At 40.5% G+C, this 22,120-nt stretch overlaps 2 protein-coding genes and 2 long non-coding RNA genes across 10 annotated transcripts in view; 2 read left to right on the top strand and 2 right to left on the bottom strand.

Annotated features, from left to right (window-relative positions):
- The window catches only part of LOC146598647 (uncharacterized), a 39,184-nt gene extending 18,677 nt beyond the window's left edge, over nucleotides 1-20,507 (top strand). The window contains exon 3 of the long non-coding RNA XR_014895232.1: nucleotides 20,248-20,507. This is a non-coding gene — a long non-coding RNA (uncharacterized LOC146598647). The remainder of the gene's footprint in view (nucleotides 1-20,247) is intronic.
- On the bottom strand, nucleotides 550-12,584 carry PGAP4 (post-GPI attachment to proteins GalNAc transferase 4). 3 transcript variants are annotated; one of them, XM_085299957.1, is made up of 3 exons: nucleotides 12,300-12,584; nucleotides 11,052-11,200; nucleotides 550-4,056 (listed from the first exon to the last, which is right to left on the bottom strand). In XM_085299957.1, exon 3 carries the CDS (start codon nucleotides 3,930-3,932, stop codon nucleotides 2,745-2,747), a length of 1,188 nt encoding a protein of 395 aa, XP_085156083.1. In that variant the 5' UTR covers nucleotides 3,933-4,056; nucleotides 11,052-11,200; nucleotides 12,300-12,584; the 3' UTR covers nucleotides 550-2,744. The 3 variants fall into 3 exon arrangements, with proteins under 3 accessions (XP_085156083.1, XP_085156085.1, XP_085156084.1); XM_085299959.1 differs by having other exon boundaries at nucleotides 11,052-11,134; XM_085299958.1 differs by lacking the exon at nucleotides 11,052-11,200.
- Nucleotides 17,153-21,756, bottom strand: LOC146598646 (uncharacterized). Its single transcript, XR_014895231.1, has 3 exons — nucleotides 21,627-21,756; nucleotides 21,034-21,071; nucleotides 17,153-18,018 (listed from the first exon to the last, which is right to left on the bottom strand). It is a non-coding gene; the product is annotated as an uncharacterized LOC146598646 (long non-coding RNA).
- A 54-nt stretch (nucleotides 21,757-21,810) lies between these two features.
- RNF20 (ring finger protein 20) overlaps nucleotides 21,811-22,120 on the top strand; it is a 15,522-nt gene continuing 15,212 nt past the window's right edge. For 2 of the 5 annotated variants that reach the window (XM_085299962.1, XM_085299963.1), the window contains exon 1: nucleotides 21,811-21,832. The gene's annotated coding sequence lies outside the window, so the exon portion shown is untranslated. The other 3 variants (XM_085299964.1, XM_085299960.1, XM_085299965.1) reach the window with 2 other exon arrangements.

Genomic DNA, 22,120 nt, shown 5'->3' with positions numbered 1-22,120 from the left:
ATAAACAGACTTTTCAAAGTCCAGATGTGGAAGAAGGAAAGAATCATGTACTATGAATGTTACTCCTGATGCTGAATGCTTGCCTGAYGTCACAGTGGTAGGCATTGAATATGTAAGTACTTGAAAACTCAGAAGTAGCTGCCGGCTGCTTGAGTAGAAAGAGCTAGCTCTGTTGTAAAGATGAACTGGGCACTTAGGATAATAATTCCAGAAAGACCTTATGAATTTATTAACCTGATGCTAGCAAGCAGGACAACTATTGTTTGCACGAAATAATTCTTTTTTTGATGAGTATATCAGAAACTTTCAATAGCAGGTTAAAGTTTTAGCATCTCTAGGTATTGTTTGGAAATGATTCAGCTACCCTTTCTTGTCTCTTACGCCCTGAAAATTGTCTTTTAGTTTAGGATAGATGCCTGAAGTTCATGTTTTTAATTTTCAGGTATAAAATCTTATCTATGCTTAGGAAAATTATCGAGGAAACTGTTTAACATCTGTGATAACAAATTAGATACTACTGTGCAAAAAGAAAAATAACACAGAAACATGTTAAATCATTTCCCACATCAAAAAATTTATTAATTGCATGTTGTCAATTGATTGCTTTTTTTCCTAAGCTTTTCTCTTTATTTCATTCTTATAAAATGAGTAGTTTATTGCACACTTCTGTGAGATTTTCTTTGCAAAAATGAGAATGGATACTCATGAAAACAACAGAATGTTCTTCTAAACTTATACAGTACAAATGTTTTTTTTTTAATACACCACACTGAAACATTCAGCAATTAAAGAAGGATAAACAAACAAATTGTATTTCCTCACATGCACAGGCACTTAGTGGAATAAATATACGATGACACCCAGATCCTGCCATTTTACTATGTTACAGTACAAACTGAAAATTGGTTTGCCCACCTGCCGCTGATGTTTCTGTGTTACCATTCTGTGGTATCTTTGAGGTTTTCAGCAGGTAAGAATAAATGGTATATTTCCTGGATTTTGCTCTTTAAAGGACAGAATCCACAAGCAAGGCAGTCTTCTCACATCCAATTTCCCGAGATGCTATCAAAGTACCCTAGCTGAGCTAGTGAGAGGGTGAAGTTCACTTACCTAAGCATGCAACAGGTTCACCATGCTGTGAACTCATTTATAATTGGCTAACTTGCATTATGCAAGTATATTGCTTATTTGTACAGGCTGGATACCAATCATGGGCAGACAGCTAGAGGTTTGCAATTACTTTCTTTAGTTTCATCTCTCACGAGTTCTAACTCTTTCCATCTCTGACTGGACTTGTTATTAGTTTAAGGCTTAAATCACCTAGGAGAGAATGGAGAATAGAAGATAGAGCTCTTTCCTTATGAGAAACAAAGAAACAAAGAAATCCCCAACCAAAACTCAGTGAAACTTGGTTTGTTCTGAAACTAGAGAAATGGTTTCAAATATGGTTCAACCAATCTCCATCTATAAGTGGAGATGATTCAAAGCCCATGAAGGTCAAGATAGTCTAATAAAAACATTAGACATAAACATTTTGGTAGCAGTTTTGATTCTTTAAGAGGTATCTGTGTACATACTCTCCAGATTTTTTGTGTTTAGCTGTGCAGACAGCTGTGCTGCAAAGTACCAATCCTGAATGCCTAACAACCGGAATACACTAAGTTAAAGGATCCATGTAGGAGTGATCCATCTTATATTGTGTTATTGTTGCTTGTTCTAATCAACAGTCAGCTTTGTTTCTCAGGGCCATTGTGTTTGGTGCTAGAAACATCAAATGAACCGCTAGCCAGAGCTGTGAATTATGGTTCTAAGAAAGAAGGATCCTGCACAATGGCAGCACCCTGATGAAATCTTTCCTATTCTTCTGTGCTGATAGGAAATCAAAGTCAAATTAGCAACTTGTAAGACCTATTTTAAGGATCTGTGTCAACTAAGAGTAATGGTGATACTGCCATGGTAGTTACCCTGTGTTGTTTAGGATATCTAGAAATGTATTAATGAAAACATGCATTTGTGGCCTGGCTGTGTAACATTAAAGACTGTTGATCTGTTTACTATTTCTATCTTCAGAGGTGACCTTTACTGAACCAGCAGAAGCTTTGTTTTTTAAGAGCCTCTATTCCAAAAAGGAGGAGTGGGAAAAGTGGAGATCCAGCTAGGATCTGTAGGAGTAAGCAATAACAAAGAGAAGATCAGTAAAATTTGGAGAATCTGTGTGAAATGTGAGGGAAAGGTCTTATTACACAGATGCTGCTTTTGAAAGGTCTGCTCAAAAATGTGCCTTTGAAATTGAGAAATTCAGAGATCAAAACTTGCCAAGGACAGGAAAATAAGGGCTTTTCCTCCTCACTGGCTTATGTTTGAAGCATTCACTTTGTCTGGCATTTCTGTTGCCTTAAGGTCAGGATTTCTGTAACTACTGTTAAGGAAAGTAGGCCATGCATCTCTTTATATCTTTGAAGGAGCTCTTTTCTTAGAATGATTAAGTAGAGTAGATAATCCAAACCTTCAGCTGAAAGCCCCCACTTCCCTCCCACAGAGTGTGTGGTGATTAGTTCAAGGTATTTATTAAATAGGACCTGGACATACACAAATTTATTTTTTAACAAACTTTTTTTTTAAGAGAATTTCACTTGAAGGCATAGCACATTCTGTATGAGTGGCACATCATCAGAATTCGTACACTGCCTCTCTGCCCAGCGCCAAAGTTTTCCTAGCCTTGTGTCTAGAAGGGCATGGACAGATCACAACAGTTTCGGGTTGTCATTTAACCGAAGACTGGAATACAAGCCTACATGCCGGACTAGATTGGGTTCCACCACGTAAGCATTTTCCCCCTTAGTTTGTAGCAGTGAGTAGAGCGCAATATCCTTAGCAAAACCCTGGCGGCAGTGAAGCCCCTTCAGGTAACTTAAGGCACGGTGGGCAGAAGAAGCAGAGAACAGCATGGCTGGTGTGCAGCATTCAGTGACGGGCACAATATTATAGAGTGTGGGAGCCAGTCGACGCAGCTCCAGCATGTAATGGCGTCCCACCAGCTCTGACAAAGCCATACTGTACAAAGCAAAGAACAAGACAATTGACCAGCTGAGGCTTGGGCGGCCAGTTACCCAGGAGTAGACACAGTTCAGCATTGGCCCTAGAAACATTCCCAAACCTAGCCACTCCAGAATTCTCATGGGCTCAGGGTTGAAATAGCGTTGAAGCCTCTCAGGGTGGTAAAGCTTGAAGTAGAGTGCGTCTCTGAGGTATGGCTTGGAAAACCGGGCCAGTAAGAGGTGCTGCAAAACAGGGAATATTTCTTCCTCTGGCACAGCATCATCTTCCACTATCAGGATGTATTCTGGGTTGTAGACCAACAGTGACTGCTCAAGGCAGAAGACATAGTCCTGCTTCTCCTTCTCAAACTGGTTAATTCTAGGGTCAGAGTCCTCCTTGTTTTTGTCACGACTAACCATAGGAAAGAAACTGCTAAGCAGCCTGACATCCTGGTGGCTATTGGGGTCTGGCTCCACATTACAGAGGAGGATACGGTGGCTTTGGCAGTTTACGCCACATTGCTGGAGGAGATGATGGAAGCGAGAGGCCACTTGCAGGACATAGTGGAAATCACTCCGTCTCTGCACAGTAATGATGGTGACCAGCAGCAAGGGCTGGAAGACCTCACTGCCAGATACCTCAGAAGTGTTTACTCTCTGCAGTTCCTTGAAATAACGGAGGGCAGCATGGCCCTCTTGTCGGTTCTGTTCCAGGAACTCTTGGCTCATGGGATTCAGGTGCCAGCGCCGCAAGTAGAAATAGGAGTGGAGGAGCCGCTGGCAAATCAGAGGAGCCAGCACACCAAATGTCACAACAGTCAGTGTGAGGAGATGGATGAAAGGGCTGGACCAACGGCACCATCTCCCATAGAGCTGCCAGCCTTGATGTAACATGGCTACTGGTGAAGGCAGGCACTCCTGCTGTATTCATGACCTCATTCCTTCACTTCTGCATCTGCTTTGGATGGTAAGATATCATTAGGGCAGTGGGTACCAAATCTGCACAATTTGGTCAAGCCTAGAAAGAAAGAGAAAAGATGGTTAATGTAATATGAACTGGCAGAACAGGAAGACCATGATTTGAGATCATGGAAGGCTGAAGGCTGATCACTGAGTAAGCCGAAGAAAAAGGTCTCTGATGATCACCTTGCTCTGAGAGCAACACAAAATTGTCATGAAATATTGTTCGCTCGAGTGTTTCCTGCAACGTGCCCATGAGGCTTTTTCAGCACACAGGAGCTGTGATCTGACCTAGCTGAGACAGGACCTTGCTGTCTTTGTTACTGTGCTCACAACTTGTAATAGGGAGATCACATAGGTGCAGGAGGTGTAGATAAAACAATCCTTTTCTGTTAAAGGAAGAGAATTTAGGCATTACCATTCAGTCATAGTCATACAGTAAGATTTAGGTCATAGCCAAGAACCAAAGGCAGCTCCCCCTGCCTTAGCTAGCATGTCCTTGGGAAACAAGTTTTTGCCTTTGTGGAGTGACAAATTTCCTTTCTGTCACTCACACACTTCCAAAAGCATACATGTGTTTATACTTTGCTTCCCAGAGTGTGAAGCAAGTTAACAAAGGTAACGATCTACTTCACAAAGGGCACATGTATGCTAGGTGTAGTGTATATCTCTCTGAGATAATCTCCTCCTCTCTAGACCCTGTGAAATACACAGTAGCAGAATGAACAATTTGTTTTGGAGCCATTTAGTCATTTACAAGTAAAAAGTTTATGACATTAATTTGAAACTGAAATATTAATATTGCTCATTTATTATATATACACACATTTTAAGTAAGCACCCACCTTCCCCCAAATTAGGATATGCCAAATTCGTTTTTTTCTGACCTATTTCTGGGTTCACATTATCTCACACCTAACAACCTGGCTATCAGTAGCTTTTCACAAAATTAGGACAATTAGGCTGTTCATGTGACCTCTCTAGTGCCATCAATTTGCTTTTAATCTACTGTTTGCCTGTCCTTTATACTTTACATCCCTTCTCATAGTCTTAACTCTCTAATGTCCCCCAGCTGACTGACTCTCTGTACTCCTTTCAGTGGACAGTTCTTTCTGTTTTTAAGCTTCTATCCTCACCAAGTTCTAGATATCAAATTGTGGTCTCTAACCAAGAAGTTGCCCTTTTTGTACAGTTCTCTCCAGAGCATTCTGAACAATGATATATGGCTGGAAGGGAATCAGGCTGCTGGTGTTTCCTTTCTGTCTCAGATAAATGTGTCATATAGAAGAAATGATTCAGAGGACACTGAGCTGGGTCTAAATCTGGGACCTCTTCAAATTTGCATTCATTGCTGTAGTCACAGAGTTGCTGGATTTACCATTAGGGGAACTGCCTCCTATTGCCATATGACAATTTGGCAATCTTACATGAAAAGCATTTTATTAGAATTAATGAAAAATACAAGAGAGTTACTTCAAGTCTTTGCTAGAGACCAGGCCCTTTCATGTTGTGAAAAATCACAATTGTGATCAAATTGTACTTCTTGGATAGACTGTAACATCAGTGTTGTGCTTTCCCACAATTCATGAAAGCACAAGATTCACAAGATCTGTTGTTCACAAGATCTGTTAAATAGTAATAACATGAAATTTGCACATTGATGCATGAGATTCTGCAGCGTCTTTGCAAATAGTTCTTTCATTACTGATAATAAGATACTGTTTCACTGACACTTCATTGTATTGCATCAATCCACTTTTTAAAAGCACTGATGGTTGCTTTTCAGCCACCAGATCCAAGCTATCTTGATTCAAGTTACGAAAACCTGAAATCTACCAAAAAGGAAGACCTTGGATGTAAGTGCACTTACTCAAAACCCAAGGCTTTCCCTTTTCTCATCTTCTGCTAATGAAACACAAGCACTAAAGGAACACACAAATGCAGGTTCTTCAAATCCAAACTCCAAATCCACTCCAAACAGTGGCATGCCTCTGAACCTCCCTTTGATATAAGCTGCACTCTGGCATGTTGACAGTTTGCAGAATAAGGCTCCACACTTTTTTTTAAAAAAGGATCACAGTAGGAAAATTTAAGGGGATGAAGAAAAACTTGGAAATAGTTTATTTCTCAGGTAATAATTACTTTCTACCTGCCAGTTATGCTAGAGATCTGAGGTAGATGAAATATAGGTCTTCACTGAACTCTGTAGCTTTCAGGATATACAGTCATATACCATTAGAAATTAGAAAGAGCTCTTGTACTGTGTCTTGCGTTTGATGCCTCAGAGTCAATTCTCTTCTGGTTCTGGCTGCTTAGACAGCTGTGTTCTGTCTCCCCCTACTGGTGTCCTGCTTCGTGGAGTAGCTGGGCACAGCACTCCCTGGAGGCTGCAAGTTGATAACAAGTAGCTAACTCTGAAGACGTGTGCATGACTGGAAGACAGACGTGCATGTCACAGCGTCATATTTGCCAACGTTCCTAACTTAACTTTGGTTTTGGCTCATCAATAACAAAATTCAAAATCCAACAGGTCTTGCTCTGATCTTGCAACTCTGCAGCTTAAGTAAAGCAACCATCTCAGCCTGCTTTTGCCAGGCTGAGAGCAGCCACACTGGTTGCCAAGATCTCTATCAGTTTCCCCGCAGAGGAAAAAGCTGTTGTCATTGGGTAGCAGAATAACCACAGAGTCTAAAAACTGTCAGAAGAATATGAAAGTGTAACAAATACTCTAGCTCATGCCAAAACAAGCTCCAGGATACAAAAAAGAGGAGAAGCAGAGACACTGATTTCCTGCAAACTTTTTGGCTGTAAATCTAGCATCTTGAGAGTTTCAAATGTAGATCAAACTTTTTTGCTGTTTACAGAACTGAAGATTTATCCCATACACAGAATTTGAATCCAGAGTTTAAACTGTTTTCTACTCATCAGGATGTTTCTAATATTACTAATGTTTTCAGAAGCTGTCAGTAGTGTCATTTTCATTTTTTCTGCCTTTTTAGAAGTTCTGTTTGTTCCTCTTTGAATACTTAAGGAACATTTTTGACTGAAAAATAAATTTGAGGAAGAAAGATAAGAACCAAAATTGGATTTTGTAGTGGGTTAAGAAAACCTGCATAAATCATTAATAGTAACTACTTTGCTACCATGCAGTAGAGGCCATTTTATACATGTTCTGTGTAGACCTGTGTGAGCAATTGCTTAAATTTTTTTTGGAAGTTGTAGTTATATGAAGTTGTGTATTCAGCTTGTTTCTGTATTTAGACCCTCAGTCACGTGATTTGGCATCCTTTTAGGAATAGTGGGTTTGCATCGAAATCTTTATTAGCTTCCTAATTACTGGGCTGAATTATACTGTTTAGGAAACAGTGACTTCGGTATTCACTTAGGGAGGGTAGAAAAAAGTGCAGCTTCCTCTTTAGGATGCAAAACACTCTCTCCAATGCTAGCGATTTAAAGGAGAAGTTTTTTTGTCTGCTCAAAACTGTTCTCCACAGAGGGATTCCTAAGGGCAAGTGTTCCTGGAACAAAGTCTCCTACATATTTCAAAGCTGTGAAATGCAAGGAGGCTTCTGGACAGATACAGTATATTGGGAGAGGTCTCTCCCTCTTCCACTGCCTCCTCTGTGAGACAAGGCAATAATTATTCCTTTATGATTACAATATTAAGTGATACTCTCTGACTAACTAAATTTCTCTTTAGTGTTAATGGGAGAAGCCCATCCTTTCCTGGCATAAAAAAACAGGTGGTTGAAATCATGTAGTCAGGTCCCATGGAGTCATCACTGTGAGAACAAGAATTTGGCTCTTAGAAAAAGCCATAAATAGACCAACTGTTAGAATTTGTTGCTGTGAGTCCCTAGCTCAGTAATGGTAGTAGTAATGATGTTCACACTGAGTAATAGTTTTGACTTGTGTGTTGATCCTGCAATGGCATCCCAAGTGGAAACCCACGTGTGAAACATCAATAGCCCCCAACTAGCACTGTACAGACAGGCTGCATTCTCAGGGCCAAGTTCCTGTAATGATTTACTTCCCTGGGCAGAAGCAAGACCTTTGTCTTGAGAGTGATGTTAGTATACCAATTAAATTCAACTGAAATACAAAAGAAGTTTAAAAGCAAACAATCCTGCTTGAATCAGAGGAAACTGCTGACAGACCTGCTTGACAAAATCTTAAATAGGCATATAAATCTCTTCCCATTTCATATATGCATGCTGTTAGTTCACTGTGCTGTACAGATGCTCTCATCTTCTGAAAAGGGAGGTCCCTACCATGAGCTGATCCATATTACTGGACCAGATGGCCAGCTTTTCTCATATGGCATATGGCAATTCCTGTCCTCTTTTCTGACAGCTTTGAGTAGATCAGGTGTTAGATAATGTTTCTGCAATGAACAGACTCTCACTGAATACAGTATTGTCCAGCAGAAGCCAAGCCTGCACAGGTCTGACCATTAAATTTAGATAACAGACTGAGAGTTGAGCTCTCTAGAAAACACATACCATTCTGGCAAGAGCTCTGCTCCTAAAGGCATTCAGCAGAATATTAAATGATAACAGCTCAGCAGTTGTTTTTAGAGTTTGTTTTATTAAGAGGCACCAAATATATCTGCTATATCAACTTCAAGCAGTGCTCAAAGCATTTGTCATGTTGTGTAGAGAAACCCATATAATGCCAGCATCAACAGTTGGCCAGGGTGGGTAATAGCCCGTGATGAACACAGTGAAATTTACAGTGAAGCAGCCATTTTCTATGGAAGCTATTCAAGGCCTTGTTTTGCCTTTATTTCCTGTCACACAGTGAATTTCAAATCAGCCAACTGTTTCATTTAAACTTGCATTTTAAATGGTCCCTGCTATGGCAAAGACCAGCATTGCTGGTGATGCACTCAGTTGCCCAGATCTCCCCAAGAACTTTATAGTTGTTTGGTTACAGTCTTTTTTTTTTTTTTTTTTTTTTTTTGAACTGAAGGCCTAACAGTGCTATAGTCTAACAGTTAGGTTAGTGATAACTTGAGATATGAGATGGAGAGGGCTTGAAGTAGGTCACCTGCAGGAGTTACATGGTTGTTAGAAGTAGAAATCAATGGCATGCAGAGTCTATTTTGATTCACCATTTCACAGAGCCTATCAAGGAAGATACATTCGTTTTCTTGTCCAAGGGGCTGTAATTTAAGCACTACCAGAAAAATGGTAATACAGATATATAGGCAGTGCTTTTTAACCCTGTCCAATTACCAAATCCCAGAAACTGCAAATTTGCATCTTGAAAGTAGACTTACTGATAGACTGGCTCACTTTTCTCATTTGACTGTAATGGGCCTCTTACAGGTTGTTCATAAATCCCTAGGAATACATGGATCACAGTTTGGAAGCTACTAAACTAAGAGGTGAAGTACCTCTCAATGTGGCAACTGGAAGACAGTTTCTTCATTTGTCCTAAATTAAGATAATAAAGCTATGCCACCAGTGAAACAGACTATGAACTGAAATTTAAATTAATTACTGTTTTTTTCTTCTGTCTTGCTTCTCAAGTGGATCAACTTTCTGCTGGCATGTCCAGGTAAATGGAGCTCACTGCTGACATCTAGCTGCCTCCCTACTGTGCACAGACACCATGGGAAAGCAGTCAACTGTTCAGTCAGACTAGTCAGACTATTTCTGTCAGTCAGTACTAAGATCAAAGAGGAGCAGAACTCTGGAGCAAGGAGTCCTGCAAAATAATAGATTCACACAGAGACTTAGGGCAAGGAGTTCTGGGAGGAGTTGACTTTTGGAAGATGGCACAAAAGGTCTGTATAGCTTTAAAATAAATTATGCAACTTGCATCTGTCTAAATTCACATTTCCTCCTGTGCCAGAGGGAACAAAAATGGCATGCTATTACAGAGTTAGATAATGATCTATATAAAAAATGCTGCACATTTTCACAGAGATCTGCGTGAAGCCCTCCAAAATCTGAAAAGGAACTTTTGGTTTGAGCCTGCTTCTGCTTTGTTGTAAAACTTGCATCTGTATTTGTTAAAAAAGAAAGACCATTTTAGACAAAGCAGATGATATCAACTAGTACTTTTGGTGTCTGCTGTTGGTATCTCAGAGCTAAATGTGCTTTGACTCATTAGAGGTGCTATAGATAATTTGTATTTGAACTCTTTGTGTCACAGTCTTTGTTAAAGTAAGACCAAGGCCTTATGCAAGGTCCTATACATAAATATAGGAGACTCTTTCTGCCTCAATGGATCTTCAGTCTAAGAATATAAGAAGTAGGAGCAAATCTGTTTTTCCTGATACACAACAAATCAAAGTGGATTTGTTTGTCATGAACAACTGGCACTTTGTAGGTTAGTCATATTGTAAGCAAGCCACACGGTTACCTAAAATAGTTATTGAAAAAGCAATCAAATGTGGTATTCTGAAGTAAAGGCAATTATTTGCAAATTAAAATAATATGAACAGATCAGGAAAAATAAATCTTAACCCTGGAAAAGTGTGTCCAGAAGAAGCTATTCCAGTACAGCCATTAATGAGATATCCCATTACAACTGTTCCAGAATAGCTCCTTCTGCCATAGCTTTTCCTATTCAATTTCTATATGTAGATGTGCCAGTGGGGCTTGCTAAGAAACCAGTCACTGCATAGTCTCTGAAAGAGAAGCATGTAGATTAGATAAGTTTTCTGAGCAATTGGGATTTGGGTAGGCCTAGAGGTGTGGGTATATGAAATGGGGGAGAGAGAAAGAAAGGGAAACAGGCGTGGTGATTGCTGTTCAACTCAGAAAATTTTGTAGCTTTGTTGTAGTTCATTTATGACTGCAAAGTATTTTAAAAAAGTAATAAGGAAATGTAATACTACTTTTGTGAGCAAAGGCGTTTGCAGATAAAGCTGCAAGTTTTCAGTTGGAATAGGTCACTGGAATAATAAAATATATAACTGTAGCAAGTGCCAATCAGAATGAGTCTAGCCAGGGTGCAAAGACAAAAACATTTAGTCATACTGATAAGCAGCATTTCTGCAAACATTAAACTATTACAACCTTTTTCTCCGTACTCACTTACTTGGAAGGATTCAGTCTTCCTCTTTCCCCCTCCATGTTATAATAGACAACTTATCCTGGGTAAGGCATGGTAAACAGAATGTCCTGATTCTCAGGTGTATTGGTGATTTGTTTGAGCCCCAAGGGAAGAAAATGAGATAAATACAGTAGCTGAAAAATAGTAGGTTATATAAATCATACTACTACATAGCTCTTATTGGGCAGAAAAGAAAGGAGCAGGTTTCACATGTGCAAGGTATTTTTCTGTGGTTTCTTGTGCTAGGAAATGCTTGCTGAACTAATGTGTCTTTATGACAGCCCATTGAACCTAAAATCACTTTTTCAGTGACCACATGAGAAAAAGCAAGCCTATGAACCTGTAGTTTGCTATTGTTATATTTCATGTTTTGCTCCACCATCAGCTCAGCTGTTAATTTCCTCCACAACCTATGATTTTAAGTATCACTGACTTCAGCCCTTACACTTCTTAGGTACTCCTCTTTTCTTTTGGGAGAGCTGCCAGGTAGCATAAGGTGACCCTTAAAGCGCTGGGATTAATAGCAGTTACCTTAGAGATAATAGTCAAAGAGAAGGGGGCGTTAGGTAAGCAAAGCTGATCCCCCCTCTGCTTTCTCCCCTCACAAGACAGCAGAGGCACAAATTGCATTTCAGTGTGCACAKCCCTGAATGTCCTTGCCCAGATTTTCAAACAGAAATTCTAGCTATGCTGATTTTGGCTGAGGTTTAGGACAACATCATGCACAGGGAGGAAGCTGGCTATTCTTTGTTATTTCCTTAAAATTGTTTTTCTCTTCCCCCAGGGGCACTGTTTCTCTAGGCCCAGTCGGTCTCTGGCCACCCCCTCTTCTGCTTGTCACCATGTAGTCACATTCTCAGAGCAAGCACAAAACGTTTCTCACTCGTTCCCACGGGGCTTTTCGTTTTCTCCTTTCTCAAATGCCTTAGTTACTGGAGCTAATTGCAGCTGGCTTCCAGAGAGCATGCCCTTCTCCACTGCTAATACAGTCACTAACTTTGTGCCTCCCCTCACCCAGCCCTCCAAAGGCTTGAAGCAGCTGGCAGAACAGAAATACCTCCCGTCCAGCCCATGGAGTGCCTGGGGGGGATCTCCAAAGCCTCGCCACATGCGCACAATCCCATGTCTTCTGGGTCCCCACTGGAAAGTCACGAATCAGACCCACTAGGATAGCCCAAGCCGTAAAGAAATGGCAGCAACGTGAGATGAAAAATGCAGCGTGAAGAAAATTACCCTTTTCTGTTCAGTAGCCTCGCCTTGTGAGTCAGGAGACATCCTGGAGCCTGCAGGAGCCCCTGGCTCTCGTAAATCCTGTGTGTCTCTTGCTTCCTTTTCCCTGCTCTCTGACAGTGCAGGCAATACACCACTCAGGCTTCCTGATTCCGTCGGAGGGAATCCATGCAGCTCTGTTTTCTGTTTTATCTTGCCACTCTGCTTGTTGCTTACTTCTCTCCTGCAAATTTTTCTCCTCCCTCTGGCAGTGAGGGTGGGATTAAAAGCATCTAAGCCTAAACATGTGACTACACTAACAGGGAGATGGTTAGAAAGAGGAACAGACAAACTGACAAGAGTGAGAAAGAGGAAATCGAGAGAGCAAGAAGGTGTATGAAAGACAGTTAAGAAACAAAAAGCAAATTGTCAGAAACAGAAGAACTTTCCAGGGCAGAGATCCCCAGCACAGCTGGAGTCCCTGATTTCTGCTGTCCTCCCTGAATGCTCTCGATTAGGAGTAGTGAGATGTTAACCCGATTAGTGCTGGAGAGCTTTGTGGTCCTCCACAGCTGCATAAACCTGACCAAAACCCTACCCTAGCTAGGAATTCAACGCAGGCATGGCTCAGCTTTATTTTTTAATTTCTCTGACTACGCCCTTATGACACAGCCCTGTCTTGCTTGTTCTGTCATCACTATGMTCTTTCTGATTTCTCCAGGTGATTTATGTTCAAAACTACTTGTCTCAGGCCATACACCTTGCTGGCTCTTTGCCAGCTGTCAAAGTCATGATTCTTCTGTGGCTAGAAAGATCACTCCCACGTTGTAAGTTAGTGCTTCAGAATCATCAGGAAATTGTATTACCTATACATAAACTATGATAGACAGAAATAATAGCACTGCCACTGATAGCATATTCATCAAAGTAAGTGAGGAGGCTTATCAGCTACACCAGGTTGCTGAGAATCCAAAAATCATATCCAAATGGTTGAAGAATCCTTTTAACCCGTTCATTTCCCCCTGCCATTTTTCTCTGCATTCTAATTACCTGTTTTTCTTCTCTGTATGTATTTTTAACTGTTGCCCTAATTCTCAATTCTACAAATTATTTCTAGCTACAGCGTATCTGAAAGATGACACAGACTGTGGAAATTGTTATTTCTGTGCGTGCAACTCCAGAAAACTTGAGTGCCTGTTATCAGGCTTTAACCTCTCCTCAATTAAAAGATCTGAAATAAAGCAATAAGGGGCAGGGGAGAGAGARAAAAAAAAAAATCCCTCACACTATCTGTTACAGGGTTCTGTCAAACACAGCTGGAATTTTGCTAGAGCCCAGTCCTGTGATTAGAAGCTTCTAGCATGATGCACATTCTTATTTATTTGTTTATTTATTTTTATTTTAATGTCTTAATTTATATTGCTTCCTGTAATAAACATTATGGACAAAAAATATTAGTTATGTCTGTCTGTGAACCTCAATTCTTACAACTGACAGAAATTATCATTCAGTTATGGCTTCTTACAGTTGAGGTAGTGTTGATGAGGAACTGTGGAAAATAACACAAGGAACAGTAATGCTCAGAATGAATACACAATCAAGAAGCCTCAGGTTTTGGTTCCTACAGAGACTTTCTCTCCCAGAAAAAGGTCCTCTCCCCTGGAAGATCCACCATGTGTGCCCGGAGAGGCATCTTACCCTGTTACTCTATGAAAGTATAATGAAACACAATAGGAGAAAGCTTAGTTTCTCAGGTGATTTCTTTTCCAGTATCTTCTTTGCTGACCACTTCTCCTCTTTTTCTGCCAGTTTTTAATGACAATGATTCCTCCCACTCAGATTCGTCCCTCTACAACCCACTCAGATGTTCTTAAGGCCTCCAAACATTGCTGTACTAGAAAAAAGACAGATCATGGGACAAAACAAAGGCAAAAGACTATATGTCAATAGCAGATATGAGAGACTGTATTTCTGAGAGGTCTGTTAGCATGTTCTTTTCATGAAAAATAAAAAATAGAATGATATCTTTTTTTTCCTCATGATGTGGCAATATGTGTGTGGGAGAGCTATTGAATGACATCACCAGAAACATGTGACATTGCATCTCATATTACATTTCAGATGGGCTTTCAGCAGCAGAGCTATTTGGCAGTAACAAAGTAGCAAGAATGGCAAATGATCAGGCCAAATGTTTCAGTAATTGTAATTTTGTGAAGAGCCTGTATTTATGTCTTCTCTGCCTCTATGTCTCTTAGTTGCCTACATTTCAGGGAACACTGACTGCTCACCCATAAAAACTTACCCCTTTAAAACAAATCCTGTTAGACCAAGGGTGAAAAGTCACTACTAATTTGGGGAAATGGCACAGTTTAAACAATATTCCTGCCATCCCCGACTGCTCATTCTTATCATTAAGTTTGCCCCTACTGTATGCTAACGTAAGGGAGACTGGTCTGGCAAGAAGGTTGCATACTTGAGTTGATCTTGAGCTGTGTGTGCTGATTATTCATCTGACAAATCAAACACACAAATACCTGTTTACTATATGTAGAAACCTTTCACTCTGTTAGATGGAGATGTGGGTCTTTGTTCTCTATGCAGACTCTGCATGAAATATATAGCAGGAAACTTAAATTTGAGACTTCTCTTTCATCCAGTTAAAATAAAATTTGACAAATGTATTCAGAAGTTATGAGAGGCACAGAGGAAGTAGTGAAAATCCAGAGAAAATGATTCTGTAAACCTTGTATCCTTAGGAAAACATCCGAAGGGACTGCATTCTAGCAGGAGGAGTGAACAGTATGTTTAGCACAACACGTACTACTGGTATGTGTAATGATCAGTAGTTTAAGGGCTGTGCCTCCTCTGCAAATACTTTGGAAAGTTCTTAGTGTAATGATTGTATTATTTCTTTACCTTCGGCTACCAGATGATAATAATTATCTAGTTCCTTCTGCTCCTTCAGCTCCACAATTGGTACCTTCTCCCTGCAGATTTTTGCTGCTGTCTTCAAAAGTTGTTTTAATATTTTCTTCTCTTGCTAATTATTTGAAGAACAAAATATACAGAGAAAATCACTAATCCCACTTTCATTCTTTTAAGAATTTCTTCTAAGATGTGGCAGACATTTCTGATGGCTATTTTAAAAAATGAAATGCAATATTGATGAAAACCAAACTACATGAAATAGCTTGCTCTGTTTTTATTTCAGACTCAGTATTGATCACTGGGACAAAAAGTGTTCAAAGTCCTTTGTTTACTAGAAGCACAGTAAGCTCACATGTCACGACTATTGTGTTTGACTGTAGAACAACAGTGGTGAGATAAAATACAGCTCCAAAGGGGATGAATTCATGCTAACATGCTACCATAGACTGCTAACTATGGCAGTCTAAGGTACACAAATGTTCTGTGAAGGGCTAGAATCTTTTGATTTCTTCTTCATGCTGGTTTGTACACTGGATTACCTGTTTAGGACCAAACACTCCTCATATACCTCCCAAGCCTTCCCTCTATGCAGTCTGTTATGTACAACTGCACTCCAGATTTTTCAAATTTATTCTGATAACTCATATATTCAGATTTTAGATATACTCTGATATACTGTTCCTGAAAGGTCTTCCAGCTTGGCTGTAGACATCTGGTAATTGTAATCCAGTTCTTTTTAGAGACTATTGCATGTTGCTTGCATGTTGCTTGCACGCACACACATACAAAGGTTTTCCATGCTTCCTTTGTTTCTCTGATTGAATTATTAGGTGAGCTGATTATAGCAAAAAAAAAAAAAAAAAAAAAAAGTTAGACAGCAGCAATGCATTAAACCATGACAGAATTTCAACTGTGGTAACTGTGGTAGCACTCAGAGAAATAGATGTATCTTATGTGTTAATCGTATATGTTCTAGTGATCTGACTTACTAGCTGTCTTGCTCCATCATTCTGAACTCTTGCAGTTCATGAAGTGAGTATTTCAAGGACAGGGACAAAGGTGTTTGTTTATAAATGGCATCAACTGGCTCTCCAAACTATCTGCTAAAATACATTGGTTCTCAGATACTTGTTGATGCTATTTTTTTAGATAGGAGAATAATCTGGAAAGTTGTACTTTTTGCGAGTGCTAATTAAGAGAATCAGAGGCAAAACACCAGACTGACAACTTGAGGACAGGAATTCCCCCAGGGTCTGCTGGAGAGCTTTTAATTTTCCATTACAGAATGAAGTAAGGTTTATTTTGTATGATTGCTGGGCACATTTCACTCAAATTCTGTGCCTGTGTGAGAAGCACAAAGAGTTAAGTCATTTCTCTTGGTGTCTTTCATTGCAGATTTTTAAGTATGGGGTTCCTAGAACTAAAGGTCTGCTACGGAGAAAAGATATTTAGCTTGTACAGCCGGAAATCGGGAGTACCAACAATGGGAGGTTTAACTATACAAAGACTCAGGAAAAATCTCCGCATTATGTCTTTTTTTAAACTGTTTGAAATTGCTAGAAGACAAAATTATTCAAAATTTTAAATGGTTTTAATTCAATTTAGCTGAATGTTCTTTGAACGTGAAAGAAGCAGAATAATTAAGGCTTTTCCATTCTAAATGACAGTGGCTGTACAAGATGGAACACAGAGACTAAATAGTTTACTTTTAATTCATATTTTTTAATTAACTCAGATTAATTTTCTTGAGTATTTCAGTTGAGACAAGGCTCCCAACTACGGTCACTGGCTTTACTTAAGAAGGATATAAATGTGTCATCTAGGGACAAAAATGTCCCATCTAGATCTAGAAGGACACTTTACAATAACAACTAAGGCTGCATTGGCTAGAGTAAAAATGCAAGTGATTTCTCTATAGATTATTACTTTTGTAAATTTCATTGCTGATAAGTAATGAACCTGTTCAGAGAAATCACACCTTCTTTGTCCTGTCTTAAAATGCAACAATATAGAGCTCACCAAGATACAAAATAAGTTGTGAATAACAGTTCTTAAAGTGCTTTATAGCTATGGTTGGTAAATTTAGGCTTATTTTGAAGAAACCAGTCATAGCACTGTTTCCAGAATCATATGCTCACAAGACCCCTCCATACACAGACAGTAAATTAAGTGGATGTATGGTCCCCAGCAGACAGAAACAGCAAGAAAACACTCAGACCCTTGCTCCATTTGCTGATGCTTTTATCTTTCATGATCGTTATTGGAACTGAGTAGTTAGATAGGAAAGCCATAACTAGTAATCCTGTTGGTTCTATTCAGTCTCTAGATCTGCTCTCTGATTGGAGTCTTTCATTCTTCTTTCTTCAGATTGCTTGCCAGGATGTTTTGGGATTCCCGAGAGAGAGAGAGAGAGAGCTCTCTTCTGTGTGACTTTTAATTGAGGTGCTTCCAGCATTTCCTTTTTGTAGCTCTGGGGCTGTTTGATTCTTCATGCATTCCCATGGTGAGTGGTGTGGGCAAACAGCCTGTGGATTATTATGGAAGGTCCTATTTATGAGCCACTGAACTGTGCAAAAGCTACTGTTAGAACTGTAAGAACAATAATATTCAAAACTTATTTTGAGAGAAAAGCATGGAGGGCCATCTTTGTGAGTTAACAAATGGGAGAAGTAAGTAGTATGGTGTGTTTCATGGACCTTATAATTTCATAAAATACAACAACATAATCATCTCCTGCATTCAAACTTGTATTCTCCTTTTGGCTTATAGCATCAAGTATTTCTTTACAGCAGGAGGACAATTTTGGAAGTCATGTCTGCAAGACAAAAACAAATATGAATTTCTGTGCAGATTATAAGATCTACTTTTACATTTTATCCCATTCAGTTCAAATCAGGTAAAAATGAAATTTCATTACCAAACCAAAGTAGAATATAATTCAAATGCCCCTTCTTATGTGTGTGTGCTAAGTATTAATGCCCTAGAGCTGCATGCTACTATGGTGAGCACAAATAAGCAATAATTAAAAAAAAAAGTAATAAAATTTCTTCCTATACAGTAGGAACACATTTAGTAAGTCTAAATGCATTGGCTATGAAGTTCCACATCTTCATTTTATTCACTCTGCTTTTCTGTGTCTTTTAAGGTACTAGTATTTCTATTTTTGCTTCAAGAAGCACATGATCAAACTAAGAATAAGATAAAATAATCTTGGAACTAGTAGTAGATGATTCAGGAAATAAAGGGCAGTAGGGAGTTCAGTTTAACCTGATAAGTTTATATGTATTTATTGTGGTTGTTTTTCCAAGGAGAAAGCTACATTTCATTGAAACTTCAGACTTGCATACACAGATCTGGCACTTTCTTTTGGAGGTAAATTGCACTAATGAGCATCTTCCTTTTTCTTTTCTTGTTATTCTGTTTTTTCTGGAGACTTTCCCTACTCTTCCTGTCAACTCTGTGATCTGATCTAGTAGGCCTTTGGGCTTATGTGTAAACTACCATAGAAAACAAGGGTTGTGTTTCATACCTGATATTCTAAGATAACTGCTTGTCTGCCTGCCCTGTATTAAATATGTAAGAGGAGAACATTGTGCTAAAGGCTAAGCAACCTTGTAATGCAAGATAAAATCAGTATGTTCTCATGAAGTAACTCATTTGTTTTCAATTCACATTTTAGCTAATGAAATACTAACTTGCATGCTCACACAAAAAGAGACTTTTTCCACATAAAAATCTATAGCAAGGCCTTAGCTCCATTTAGTTGTCGGCTTTGGTAAGCTCTTTTAGGGCAGTCAGTCTGCAGTTCTGGACACTATTCTGCTTTGGCCTTTCACAGCATTTGCTGTGAAACATATAGCTTATTATCTCAGGCCAGCTGCTACTTACGAGGCCTTAGTCCTCACTTCTACTTCTTTGACCTCTTTCCTTGTATATGTAGTTTACAATCCCCTTGTCCATCTTCCACTGCAGCATCAGGAGCTGACTAGTTGAAGTGTTTCTGATCCCACCATTGGGATACCTCTTTCTTCTGTTACTCACTTAGCAATTCCAGGGCACACAGCCTTTTTGCAAAATAGAGGATTTTCTCAGCCATCTAGGGCAAAGCCTTCTGTTAGCCATGTTCTCTGACTCAGTTTCACTAACAGGATTTTATTAGGATCAGCTATCAACATCATGCTGTCTCTTATGTGGCAATTTCTCCCGAGCAGCACAATTTGCTGGATGAAGGATCTTTTCAGATACTCTCCTGAGTGTTTCAGATTTCTGAATTTAACTGTATCTGCATGCTGCCTGTCCAGACACACCTGGATAGAGTCATTGAGTCTCATCACCTTAGTTTACTTAAGAGGAGCATTTCAAGCCAATTTCTAGGACTTCCGCACCAAACATTTATTTTTCTTTCTGGAATGTGTATATGCTACTCCCCTCACAATTCAAGGGACAGACAGTATTTTGGCCATCATAGGTCCTTTTGATTTGGGATTGAGATTGTTTTGGCAAGAGGTTCAGGCAATCTCAGCACAATTCTGGTTACGAGACGATACAGAGTCTTGTTTACATGGGCAAAACTACTCAAATCTGAGAGCTCTTTGTGATCCCAGCTGTAGCATATTACTACTAGGAGCTCAGAAGTGTTCCCTTAGGCTGTTCCTTACACAACTTTTATTTAGTTTATCTCTAAGTTTGGGGTCATGTGTTTCTTCAAATCATTCTCCTTTCTGCTCATATTCAAACATGTACAGATGCTTTTCCAGAAGTCCTCTGCCTCAATAATTCCAATTCCTGAGCAGCTGTAGCTCTGAATGAAGTATATGCTTAACTCTGCTAGTGCTAGTGCAATTGAAGGGCCATGGCTAAACCTGCCAGTTTCAACAAGGAGCAACACTGCTTATAGCATTCCTAACAGACTGAAAGTACTTCCAGATTGCTCCTGTACACCTTGTAGTTCCTGTTCAGTGAGATGAGATTGCTGAGTTGCCCACTTTCTTCACACAAGTATCTCAGGTATTAATACTGTCTCTCTTTCTTTCTCTCTCTTTAGCCCCCTTATCAGTGTTTGGATTTCAGTGATAGTTGCCTTACCTATAAACATCATCAGAGGAACTACATATTCCTTCTAAAGAAGAGGAGCAAGAATCTCACTGCTCAGAGAACGATTACGTGCTTTTCAGGAGTTTTACAAGATTGGAGTGATAAAGGACAGGAGGAAGAGGGCAATTTTTCTGTTTTCAGTTTGTAGACTGTGTGCAAATGTACCCAGGTATCTTGAAGTATATGCTTGCATATAGCCTTTATTAGCAATGCAGTCTGGCTGGTTAAAGGAACTTTCCCTTTTAACCTCCTTTTATGGCAAGCCCAAACAGGATGTAGTATGCACTGGGTAAAAGATCTAAGATCAGTTTGGATACCTATCTAAAACATAGTAGTTAGCACAGATGCTGAAGAGAATGTGCTGAGTAGGAAGGTGTTTTGCACGAAAAGTTTGTTTTTTGTTTTTCCTCTCTGTGAGGGAAATGCCAAGCTATGCAGAGATGGAAGAAACAGAAGATTAAATAAAAGTTCGTGACTGTCCATACAGTTAAAGTTTTCCAGACATGATGTAAGGCTAACCTTTTTTCTAGTCTACACAAGATGAGTACCCAAGAAAAAAAGAATAGAGGAGAAAAACAGCATAAAGGAGGGGATAAAGGTGGAGAAAACAGGAAGATTGAAAACTACACTGATTTGAAGACTTAATTTTCAGTTCACTCAGTTCAACAGAAAAGCATGTTTTGGTTTCAAAGATTTTTGTCAATCGCTTGCAGCAACTATCAGTGAGTTCCCTTACCTTTTATTCTCAGCAAAGAGGTCTTCAGCTGAGAAAGGCTGTGGGAGAAAAAATGCATTAGTAGATATTTTTTACTTAGCAGAGGCTTGAATGCAATTTTTAAAAATTCCCTGAGGTAGTATTCACCTTTTTAGTTCTATTACATGAAGTATTTTCTACTGTGCTACACTGTAAACATAGACTTCAACCAAGCTGGTAAATCATCTTTACATCAAGGAATCAACTCTAGAGTAGGCAAAAGAACCTGTGGAACCACATGGAAAGCTTTCGGTTCCTTATAATGCAAACCTATTTCGAACTGACAGATAGAACATGCTGATCATGTGAAGAACACATTGTCAGAGCTAGGCCTGAGTCAACGTGTATGTTTACGTGTATTTACATACATAAGTACCATAAATTGACTTCATTGTCAAAATGGGTGCACAGAGCTGCCCGAGATTCGGGAAGCAGAACTCAGGGTCCTTCCGACGCCCGACACCTCCCGCCGCCTCCCCGGCAGAGGGCCACATCCGTCCCCACCGGGGCGGTTGGTCTCGGCCCGCAGCGCCAGCGCCCAGCTCTCAGCCCCCCGCCCGGGCCGCCTCGCTCACAGCCCGCTCCGCGACGGCGGCTCGCCCGCACTGCGCCGGAGGGCGAGGGAGGCGGCYTCCGACGCGTCCGCAGCGCCATGGCAACGGCAGCCATGTCGGGCGGCGGGGCCGCCATGACGGGTGAGGGCGAGATGGCGGCTCGCGGAGCTGGGGCGGGATTGGGCGGGAGGCGGCGGCCGTCACTTCCGGCCGGCCGCGGGGAAGCGGTGAGTGCGTGGGGCGGCCCCGGGCCCGGGGGCTGCGTGTGTGTGTTGGGGAAAGGGGAGTCGCTGGTATCGGCCTCGCGGTGCGCGTGTTGGGCGAAGGCTTGAGGCGGGGGTCGGGCGCGGGGCCTGGGCGAGGGGCCGGTGCACGAGGCGGGTCGGGCGGGATCCCTGCAGCGAGGGCGGCTGGACTGACTCCGCGGCCTCCCAGAGAGAGGCAGGAGCAGCGGTGTGCGTGCGGGAGCGGGCAGCTGTCCGGCCTCGGTCAGCGCGGTCTGTTGGGGGGGGGGG

The sequence above is a fragment of the Rhea americana genome, unplaced genomic scaffold (genome assembly GCF_003343005.1).
Source record: "Rhea americana isolate MKP2758 unplaced genomic scaffold, rheAme1 scaffold_158, whole genome shotgun sequence".
Lineage (NCBI taxonomy): Eukaryota > Metazoa > Chordata > Aves > Rheiformes > Rheidae > Rhea > Rhea americana.
This window is presented reverse-complemented; position numbering and strand designations above follow the sequence as displayed.

Coding starts and splice junctions, on each gene's coding strand:
- PGAP4 (XM_085299957.1), bottom strand. CDS start 3,932: ATGTTACATCAAGGCTGGCAGCTCTATGGGAGATGGTGCCGTTGGTCC.